Source organism: Oncorhynchus nerka, linkage group LG18, assembly GCF_034236695.1.
Source record: "Oncorhynchus nerka isolate Pitt River linkage group LG18, Oner_Uvic_2.0, whole genome shotgun sequence".
Taxonomy (NCBI): domain Eukaryota; kingdom Metazoa; phylum Chordata; class Actinopteri; order Salmoniformes; family Salmonidae; genus Oncorhynchus; species Oncorhynchus nerka.
In genome coordinates this window covers 991,222-1,002,420 of record NC_088413.1, presented here as the reverse complement: position 1 = coordinate 1,002,420, position 11,199 = coordinate 991,222, and the positions used below count along the sequence as shown (strand labels likewise).

The 11,199-nt window shown below is 49.3% G+C and overlaps 1 protein-coding gene and 1 long non-coding RNA gene across 2 annotated transcripts in view; both read right to left on the bottom strand.

The window, feature by feature from the left end:
- The window catches only part of LOC135561670 (uncharacterized), a 126,652-nt gene that overhangs the window by 2,818 nt on the left and 112,635 nt on the right, over positions 1-11,199 (bottom strand). The gene's annotated exons all lie outside the window — the stretch shown is intronic.
- Positions 1-11,199, bottom strand: part of LOC135561658 (uncharacterized) — a 73,027-nt gene that overhangs the window by 2,818 nt on the left and 59,010 nt on the right. Inside the window, 2 exon segments of the mRNA XM_065003391.1 lie at positions 439-562; positions 2,187-2,355. Of these exon segments, the coding sequence (XP_064859463.1) occupies positions 439-562; positions 2,187-2,355 (293 nt within the window).

Genomic DNA, 11,199 nt, shown 5'->3' with positions numbered 1-11,199 from the left:
GTTGAGGTACCTGTAGCCCTGTGTGTTGAGGTACCTGTAGCCCTGTGTGTTGAGGTACCTGTAGCCCAGTGTGTGTACCTGTAGCCCCGTGTGTTGAGGTACCTGTAGCCCTGTGTGTTGAGGTACCTGTAGCCCAGTGTGTGTGTGTGTGTACCTGTAGCCCTGTGTGTTGAGGTACCTGTAGCCTAGTGTGTGTGTGTACCTGTAGCCCAGTGTGTGTACCTGTAGCCCAGTGTGTGTACCTGTAGCCCTGTGTGTGTACCTGTAGCCCAGTGTGTGTACCTGTAGCCCTGTGTGTTGAGGTACCTGTAGCCTAGTGTGTGTGTGTACCTGTAGCCCAGTGTGTGTACCTGTAGCCCCGTGTGTTGAGGTACCTGTAGCCTAGTGTGTGTGTGTACCTGTAGCCCAGTGTGTGTACCTGTAGCCCAGTGTGTGTACCTGTAGCCCTGTGTGTTGAGGTAGTCTATGACAGCAGGACGGATACGAGCCACTCCTCCCTGGCTGTGGTTCCCTCTTCCTGTTATAACTGACAGCTGAGACCTACACACACCCTGCTGACACTCTATACACACACACACACACACACACACACACACACAGAGAGGGAAAGGAGGAGAACATGTGGTCACGTTTAGGAAACAAAACTCTCTGTGGTCTTCCTCTCTAACTCCTCTTCATCACGCAGCCTGGAGGTCTAGCTAGGTGTACCTGTGGTCTTCCTCTCTAACTCCTCTTCATCACGCAGCCTGGAGGTCTAGCTAGGTGTACCTGTGGTCTTCCTCTCTAACACCTCTTCATCACACAGCCTGGGGGTCTAGCTAGGTGTACCTGTGGTCTTCCTCTCTAACACCTCTTCATCACACAGCCTGGAGGTCTAGCTAGGTGGACCTGTGGTCTTCCTCTCTAACACCTCTTCATCACACAGCCTGGAGGTCTAGCTAGGTGGACCTGTGGTCTTCCTCTCTAACACCTCTTCATCACGCAGCCTGGAGGTCTAGCTAGATGTACCTGTGGTTTTCCTCTCTAACACCTCTTCATCACGCAGCCTGGAGGTCTAGCTAGATGTACCTGTGGTTTTCCTCTCTAACTCCTCTTCATCACACAGCCTGGAGGTCTAGCTAGGTGTACCTGTGGTCTTCCTCTCTAACACCTCTTCATCACGCAGCCTGGAGGTCTAGCTAGGTGGACCTGTGGTCTTCCTCTCTAACACCTCTTCATCACGCAGCCTGGAGGTCTAGCTAGATGTACCTGTGGTTTTCCTCTCTAACTCCTCTTCATCACACAGCCTGGAGGTCTAGCTAGGTGTACCTGTGGTCTTCCTCTCTAACACCTCTTCATCACACAGCCTGGAGGTCTAGCTAGGTGTACCTGTGGTCTTCCTCTCTAACACCTCTTCATCACGCAGCCTGGAGGTCTAGCTAGGTGTACCTGTGGTCTTCCTCTCTAACACCTCTTCATCACACAGCCTGGAGGTCTAGCTAGGTGTACCTGTGGTCTTCCTCTCTAACACCTCTTCATCACACAGCCTGGAGGTCTAGCTAGGTGTACCTGTGGTCTTCCTCTCTAACACCTCTTCATCACACAGCCTGGAGGTCTAGCTAGGTGTACCTGTGGTCTTCCTCTCTAACTCCTCTTCATCACGCCAGCCTGAGGTCTCACACAGCCTAGTCTAGCTAGGTGTACCTGTGGTCTTCCTCTCTAACACCTCTTCATCACGCAGCCTGGAGGTCTAGCTAGATGGTGTCTTCTCTCTAACACCTCACGCAGTGGTCTAGCTAGGTGTCTTCCTCTCTAACACCTCTTCATCACACAGCCTGGAGGTCTAGCTAGGTGTACCTGTGGTCTTCCTCTCTAACACCTCTTCATCACACAGCCTGGAGGTCTAGCTAGGTGTACCTGTGGTCTTCCTCTCTAACACCTCTTCATCACGCAGCCTGGAGGTCTAGCTAGATGTACCTGTGGTCTTCCTCTCTAACACCTCTTCATCACACAGCCTGGAGGTCTAGCTAGATGTACCTGTGGTCTTCCTCTCTAACACCTCTTCATCACACAGCCTGGAGGTGTACCTGTGGTCTTCCTCTCTAACACCTCTTCATCACACAGCCTGGAGGTCTAGCTAGGTGTACCTGTGGTCTTCCTCTCTAACACCTCTTCATCACGCAGCCTGGAGGTCTAGCTAGGTGTACCTGTGGTCTTCCTCTCTAACACCTGTGACAGGTGCAGTAAGGCCTCGTCGACATGCAGACCGTGGAGGTCTAGAACGTTCTGAGGCAGCAGGGAGGAGTTGACCCGCTCAAAGATCTGGGCCGCCGCTCGGTGATTGGCTTCATGCATCTTCTGACCATGGAGATGACCCTGACACACACACACACACAAAGCTTTTAGACAAGTGTTGTCACGATACCATGGGGGGGACTGTACCAAAACGATACCATGGGGGGGACTGTACCAAAACGATACCATGGGGGAGACTGTACCAAAACGATACCATGGGGGGACTGTACCAAAACGATACCATGGGGGAGACTGTACCAAAACGATACCATGGGGGGAGACTGTACCAAAACGATACCATGGGGGAGACTGTACCAAAACGATACCATGGGGGGAGACTGTACCAAAATGATACCATGGGGGAGACTGTACCAAAACGATACCATGGGGGGGACTGTACCAAAACGATACCATGGGGGGGACTGTACCAAAACGATACCATGGGGGGGACTGTACCAAAACGATACCATGGGGGAGACTGTACCAAAACGATACCATGGGGGTCAGTAGATAAAGGAGACCATCTGACTCTGGGTCAGTAGATAAAGGACCCCATCTGACTCTGGGTCAGTAGATAAAGGAGACCATCTGACTCTGGGTCAGTAGATAAAGGAGACCATCTGACTCTGGGTCAGTAGATAAAGGAGGCCGTCTGACTCTGGGTCAGTAGATAAAGAGCCTCATCTGACTCTGGGTCAGTAGATAAAGGAGCCCATCTGACTCTGGGTCAGTAGATAAAGGACCCCATCTGACTCTGGGTCAGTAGATAAAGGAGACCATCTGACTCTGGGTCAGTAGATAAAGGAGACCATCTGACTCTGGGTCAGTAGATAAAGGAGCCCATCTGACTCTGGGTCAGTAGATAAAGGACCCCATCTGACTCTGGGTCAGTAGATAAAGGAGACCGTCTGACTCTGGGTCAGTAGATAAAGGAGACCGTCTGACTCTGGGTCAGTAGATAAAGGAGCCCATCTGACTCTGGGTCAGTAGATAAAGGAGCCTCATCTGACTCTGGGTCAGTAGATAAAGGAGACGATCTGACTCTGGGTCAGTAGATAAGGGGCTTCATCTGACTCTGGGTCAGTAGATAAAGGACCTCATCTGACTCTGGGTCAGTAGATAAAGGGCCTCATCTGACTCTGGGTCAGTAGATAAAGGAGACCACCTGACTCTGGGTCAGTAGATAAAGGAGACCATCTGACTCTGGGTCAGTAGATAAAGGAGACCATCTGACTCTGGGTCAGTAGATAAAGGAGACCATCTGACTCTGGGTCAGTAGATAAAGGGCCTCATCTGACTCTGGGTCAGTAGATAAAGGGCCTCACCTGACTCTGGGTCAGTAGATAAAGGACCTCATCTGACTCTGGGTCAGTAGATAAAGGAGACCATCTGACTCTGGGTCAGTAGATAAAGGGCCTCATCTGACTCTGGGTCAGTAGATAAAGGGCCTCATCTGACTCTGGGTCAGTAGATAAAGGGCCTCATCTGACTCTGGGTCAGTAGATAAAGGAGACCATCTGACTCTGGGTCAGTAGATAAAGGAGACCATCTGACTCTGGGTCAGTAGATAAAGGAGACCATCTGACTCTGGGTCAGTAGATAAAGGAGACCATCTGACTCTGGGTCAGTAGATAAAGGAGACCATCTGACTCTGGGTCAGTAGATAAAGGAGACCATCTGACTCTGGGTCAGTAGATAAAGGAGACCATCTGACTCTGGGTCAGTAGATAAAGGAGACCATCTGACTCTGGGTCAGTAGATAAAGGGCCTCATCTGACTCTGGGTCAGTAGATAAAGGAGACCATCTGACTCTGGGTCAGTAGATAAAGGGCCTCATCTGACTCTGGGTCAGTAGATAAAGGGCCTCATCTGACTCTGGGTCAGTAGATAAAGGACCTCATCTGACTCTGGGTCAGTAGATAAAGGAGACCATCTGACTCTGGGTCAGTAGATAAAGGAGACCATCTGACTCTGGGTCAGTAGATAAAGGAGACCATCTGACTCTGGGTCAGTAGATAAAGGAGCCCATCTGACTCTGGGTCAGTAGATAAAGGAGCCCCATCTGACTCTGGGTCAGTAGATAAAGGAGACCATCTGACTCTGGGTCAGTAGATAAAGGGCCTCATCTGACTCTGGGTCAGTAGATAAAGGGCCTCATCTGACTCTGGGTCAGTAGATAAAGGGCCTCATCTGACACTGGGTCAGTAGATAAAGGAGACCATCTGACTCTGGGTCAGTAGATAAAGGAGACCATCTGACTCTGGGTCAGTAGATAAAGGAGACCATCTGACTCTGGTCAGTAGATAAAGGGCCTCATCTGACTCTGGGTCAGTAGATAAAGGACCTCATCTGACTCTGGGTCAGTAGAGAAAGGACCCCATCTGACTCTGGGTCAGTAGATAAAGGAGACCATCTGACTCTGGGTCAGTAGATAAAGGACCTCATCTGACTCTGGGTCAGTAGATAAAGGAGACCATCTGACTCTGGGTCAGTAGATAAAGGGCCTCATCTGACTCTGGGTCAGTAGATAAAGGGCTTCATCTGACTCTGGGTCAGTAGATAAAGGGCCCCATCTGACTCTGGGTCAGTAGATAAAGGACCCCATCTGACTCTGGGTCAGTAGATAAAGGAGACCATCTGACTCTGGGTCAGTAGATAAAGGGCCTCATATGACTCTGGGTCAGTAGATAAAGGGCCTCATCTGACTATGGGTCAGTAGATAAAGGAGACCATCTGACTCTGGGTCAGTAGATAAAGGGCCTCATCTGACTATGGGTCAGTAGATAAAGGGCCTCATCTGACTCTGGGTCAGTAGATAAAGGGCCTCATCTGACTATGGGTCAGTAGATAAAGGAGACCATCTGACTCTGGGTCAGTAGATAAAGGAGACCATCTGACTCTGGGTCAGTAGATAAAGGAGACCATCTGACTCTGGGTCAGTAGATAAAGGAGACCATCTGACTCTGGGTCAGTAGATAAAGGACCTCATCTGACTCTGGGTCAGTAGATAAAGGGCCTCATCTGACTCTGGGTCAGTAGATAAAGGGCCTCATATGACTCTGGGTCAGTAGATAAAGGGCCTCATCTGACTATGGGTCAGTAGATAAAGGAGACCATCTGACTCTGGGTCAGTAGATAAAGGGCCTCATCTGACTATGGGTCAGTAGATAAAGGAGACCATCTGACTCTGGGTCAGTAGATAAAGGAGCCCATCTGACTCTGGGTCAGTAGATAAAGGACCCCATCTGACTCTGGGTCAGTAGATAAAGGAGACCATCTGACTCTGGGTCAGGAGACCATCTGACTCTGGGTCAGTAGATAAAGGAGCCCATCTGACTCTGGGTCAGTAGATAAAGGAGCCCATCTGACTCTGGGTCAGTAGATAAAGGAGCCCATCTGACTCTGGGTCAGTAGATAAAGGAGCCCATCTGACTCTGGGTCAGTAGATAAAGGAGCCCATCTGACTCTGGGTCAGTAGATAAAGGACTCTGGGTCATCTGACTCTGGGTCAGTAGATAAAGGAGACTCATCTGACTCTGGGTCAGTAGATAAAGGAGCCCATCTGACTCTGGGTCAGTAGATAAAGGAGACCATCTGACTCTGGGTCAGTAGATAAAGGAGCCCATCTGACTCTGGGTCAGTAGATAAAGGAGACCATCTGACTCTGGGTCAGTAGATAAAGGAGACCATCTGACTCTGGGTCAGTAGATAAAGGGCCTCATCTGACTCTGGGTCAGTAGATAAAGGGCCTCACCTGACTCTGGGTCAGTAGATAAAGGACCTCATCTGACTCTGGGTCAGTAGATAAAGGAGACCATCTGACTCTGGGTCAGTAGATAAAGGGCCTCATCTGACTCTGGGTCAGTAGATAAAGGGCCTCATCTGACTCTGGGTCAGTAGATAAAGGGCCTCATCTGACTCTGGGTCAGTAGATAAAGGAGACCATCTGACTCTGGGTCAGTAGATAAAGGAGACCATCTGACTCTGGGTCAGTAGATAAAGGAGACCATCTGACTCTGGGTCAGTAGATAAAGGAGACCATCTGACTCTGGGTCAGTAGATAAAGGAGACCATCTGACTCTGGGTCAGTAGATAAAGGAGACCATCTGACTCTGGGTCAGTAGATAAAGGAGACCATCTGACTCTGGGTCAGTAGATAAAGGAGACCATCTGACTGGGTCAGTAGATAAAGGGCCTCATCTGACTCTGGGTCAGTAGATAAAGGAGACCATCTGACTCTGGGTCAGTAGATAAAGGGCCTCATCTGACTCTGGGTCAGTAGATAAAGGGCCTCATCTGACTCTGGGTCAGTAGATAAAGGACCTCATCTGACTCTGGGTCAGTAGATAAGGAGACCATCTGACTCTGGGTCAGTAGATAAAGGAGACCATCTGACTCTGGGTCAGTAGATAAAGGGCCTCATCTGACTCTGGGTCAGTAGATAAAGGAGCCCCATCTGACTCTGGGTCAGTAGATAAAGGGAGACCATCTGACTCTGGGTCAGTAGATAAAGGGCCTCATCTGACTCTGGGTCAGTAGATAAAGGGCCTCATCTGACTCTGGGTCAGTAGATAAAGGAGACCATCTGACACTGGGTCAGTAGATAAAGGAGACCATCTGACTCTGGGTCAGTAGATAAAGGAGACCATCTGACTCTGGGTCAGTAGATAAAGGAGACCATCTGACTCTGGGTCAGTAGATAAAGGCCCATCTGACTCTGGGTCAGTAGATAAAGGACCCTCATCTGACTCTGGGTCAGTAGAGAAAGGACCCCATCTGACTCTGGGTCAGTAGATAAAGAGCCCACCTGACTCTGGGTCAGTAGATAAAGGACCTCATCTGACTGGGTCAGTAGATCATCTGACTCTGGGTCAGTAGATAAAGGAGACTTCACCTGAGTCAGTAGACCATCTGACTCTGGGTCAGTAGATAAAGGACCCCATCTGACTCTGGGTCAGTAGATAAAGGAGACCATCTGACTCTGGGTCAGTAGATAAAGGGCCTCATATGACTCTGGGTCAGTAGATAAAGGGCCTCATCTGACTATGGGTCAGTAGATAAAGGAGACCATCTGACTCTGGGTCAGTAGATAAAGGGCCTCATCTGACTATGGGTCAGTAGATAAAGGGCCTCATCTGACTCTGGGTCAGTAGATAAAGGGCCTCATCTGACTATGGGGTAGATAAGGAGACCATCTGACCTGGGTCAGTAGATAAAGGAGACCATCTGACTCTGGGTCAGTAGATAAAGGAGACCATCTGACTCTGGGTCAGTAGATAAAGGAGACCATCTGACTCTGGGTCAGTAGATAAAGGACCTCATCTGACTCTGGGTCAGTAGATAAAGGAGACCATCTGACTCTGGGTCAGTAGATAAAGGAGACCATCTGACTCTGGGTCAGTAGATAAAGGGCCTCATCTGACTCTGGGTCAGTAGATAAAGGACCTCATCTGACTCTGGGTCAGTAGAGAAAGGACCCCATCTGACTCTGGGTCAGTAGATAAAGAGCCTCACCTGACTCTGGGTCAGTAGATAAAGGACCTCATCTGACTCTGGGTCAGTAGATAAAGGAGACCATCTGACTGGGTCAGTAGATAAAGGAGACCACCTGACTCTGGGTCAGTAGATAAAGGGCCTCATCTGACTCTGGGTCAGTAGATAAAGGGCCTTCATCTGACTCTGGGTCAGTAGATAAAGGGCCCCATCTGACTCTGGGTCTAAAGGACCCCATCTGACTCTGGGTCAGTAGATAAAGGAGACCATCTGACTCTGGGTCAGTAGATAAAGGAGACCATCTGACTCTGGGTCAGTAGATAAAGGGCCATCATCTGACTGACTGGGTCAGTAGATAAAGGGCCTCATCTGACTCTGGGTCAGTAGATAAAGGGCCTCATCTGACTATGGGTCAGTAGATAAAGGAGACCATCTGACTCTGGGTCAGTAGATAAAGGAGACCATCTGACTCTGGGTCAGTAGATAAAGGAGACCATCTGACTCTGGGTCAGTAGATAAAGGAGACCATCTGACTCTGGGTCAGTAGATAAAGGACCTCATCTGACTCTGGGTCAGTAGATAAAGGGCCTCATCTGACTCTGGGTCAGTAGATAAAGGGAGACCATCTGACTCTGGGTCAGTAGATAAAGGAGACCATCTGACTCTGGGTCAGTAGATAAAGGGCCTCATCTGACTCTGGGTCAGTAGATAAAGGGCCTCATCTGACTCTGGGTCAGTAGATAAAGGAGACCATCTGACTCTGGGTCAGTAGATAAAGGAGACCATCTGACTCTGGGTCAGTAGATAAAGGAGACCATCTGACTCTGGGTCAGTAGATAAAGGAGACCATCTGACTCTGGGTCAGTAGATAAAGGAGACCATCTGACTCTGGGTCAGTAGATAAAGGAGACCATCTGACTCTGGGTCAGTAGATAAAGGAGACCATCTGACTCTGGGTCAGTAGATAAAGGAGACCATCTGACTCTGGGTCAGTAGATAAAAGGAGACCATCTGACTCTGGGTCAGTAGATAAGGGCCTCATCTGACTCTGGGTCAGTAGATAAAGGAGACCATCTGACTCTGGGTCAGTAGATAAATTCCTCATCTCTTGGGTCAGTAGATAAAGGGGCTCATCTGACTCTGGGTCAGTAGATAAAGGAGACTCATCTGACTCTGGGTCAGTAGATAAAGGAGACCATCTGACTCTGGGTCAGTAGATAAAGGAGACCAGCTCTGGGTCAGTAGATAAAGGGCCCATCTCTGATTATCTGGCTCTGGGTCAGTAGATAAAGGAGCCTCATCTGACTCTGGGTCAGTAGATAAAGGACCATCTGACTCTGGGTCAGTAGATAAAAGGGCCCTCATCTGACTCTGGGTCAGTAGATAAAGGGCCTCATCTGACTCTGGGTCAGTAGATCGGGAGCCCATCTGGGGTCAGTAGATAAAGGAGACCATCTGACTCTGGGGTCAGTAGATAAAGGAGACCATCTGACTCTGGGTCAGTAGATAAAGGAGACCATCTGATCTGACTCTGGGTCAGTAGATAAAGGGCCTCATCTGACTCTGGGTCAGTAGATAAAGGACCTCATCTGACTCTGGGTCAGTAGATAAAGGACCCCATCTGGTCAGTAGATAAAGAGCCTCATCTGACTCTGGGTCAGTAGATAAGCGGACCTCATCTGACTCTGGGGTCAGTAGATAAAGGAGACCATCTGACTCTGGGTCAATTAGATAAAGGACCCCCATCTGACTCTGGGTCAGTAGATAAGGAGACCATCTGACTCTGGGTCAGTAGATAAAGGGCCTCATCTGACTCTGGGTCAGTAGATAAAGGGCCTCATCTGACTATGGGTCAGTAGATAAAGGAGACCATCTGACTCTGGGTCAGTAGATAAAGGGCCTCATCTGACTATCTGGGTCAGTAGATAAAGGGCCTCATCTGACTCTGGGTCAGTAGATAAAGGGCCTCATCTGACTATGGGTCAGTAGATAAAGGAGACCATCTGACTCTGGGTCAGTAGATAAAGGAGACCATCTGACTCTGGGTCAGTAGATAAAGGAGACCATCTGACTCTGGGTCAGTAGATAAAGGAGACCATCTGACTCTGGGACCATCTGACTCTGGGTAGATAAAGGACCTCATCTGACTCTGGGTCAGTAGATAAAGGAGACCATCTGACTCTGGGTCAGTAGATAAGGAGACCATCTGACTCTGGGTCAGTATCTGATAAAGGGCCTCATCTGACTCTGGGTCAGTAGATACTCTGGGTCAAGGACCTCATCTGACTCTGGGTCAGTAGAGAAAGGAGACCATCTGACTCTGGGTCAGTAGATAAAGAGCCTCACCTGACTCTGGGTCAGTAGATAAAGGACCCCTCATCTGACTCTGGGTCCCAGTAGATAAAGGAGACCATCTCTGGGTCAGTAGATAAAGGAGACCACCTGACTCTGGGTCAGTAGATAAGGGAGCCTCATCTGACTCTGGGTCAGTAGATAAAGAAACTCATCGACTCTGGGTCAGTAGATAAAGGGGCCCCATCTGACTCTGGGTCAGTAGATAAAGAGCCCCATCTGACTCTGGGTCAGTAGATAAAAGCCCATCTGACTCTGGGTCAGTAGATAAGGGCCTCATATGACTCTGGGTCAGTAGATAAAGGAGCCCATCTGACTCTGGGTCAGTAGATAGAGACCATCTGACTCTGGGTCCAGTAGATAAAGAACATAACTCCCAGCTCTGGGTCCCAGTAGATAAGGGGCTTCATCTGACTCTGGGTCCAGTGGTCTGAGACCTCATCTGACTCTGGGTCCAGTAGATAAAGGGCCTCATCTGACTCTGGGTCAGTAGATAAGGAGACCACCTGACTCTGGGTCAGTAAATAAAGGAGACCATCTGACTCTGGGTCCAGTAGATAAAGAGACCATCTGACTCTGGGTCAGTAGATAAAGGAGACCATCTCTGACTCTCTGGGACCTCATCTGACTCTAGATAAGGAGCCTCATCTGACTCTGGGTCAGTAGATAAAGGACCCATCTGACTCTGGGTCAGTAGATAAAGGAGACCATCTGACTCTGGGTCCAGTAGATAAAGAGCCTCATCTGACTCTGGGTCAGTAGATAAGGGCCTCATCTGACTCTGGGTCAGTAGATAAAGGGCCTCATCTGACTATGGGTCAGTAGATAAAGAACCATCTGACTCTGGGTCCAGTAGATAAAGGAGACCATCTGACTCTGGGTCAGTAGATAAAGAGAACCATCTGACTCTGGGTCAGTAGATAAAAGAGACCATCTGACTCTGGGTCAGTAGATAAAGGACCTCATCTGACTCTGGGTCAGTAGATAAGGAGACCATCTGACTCTGGGTCAGTAGATAAAGGAGACCATCTGACTCTGGGTCAGTAGATAAAGGAGACCATCTGACTCTGGGTCAGTAGA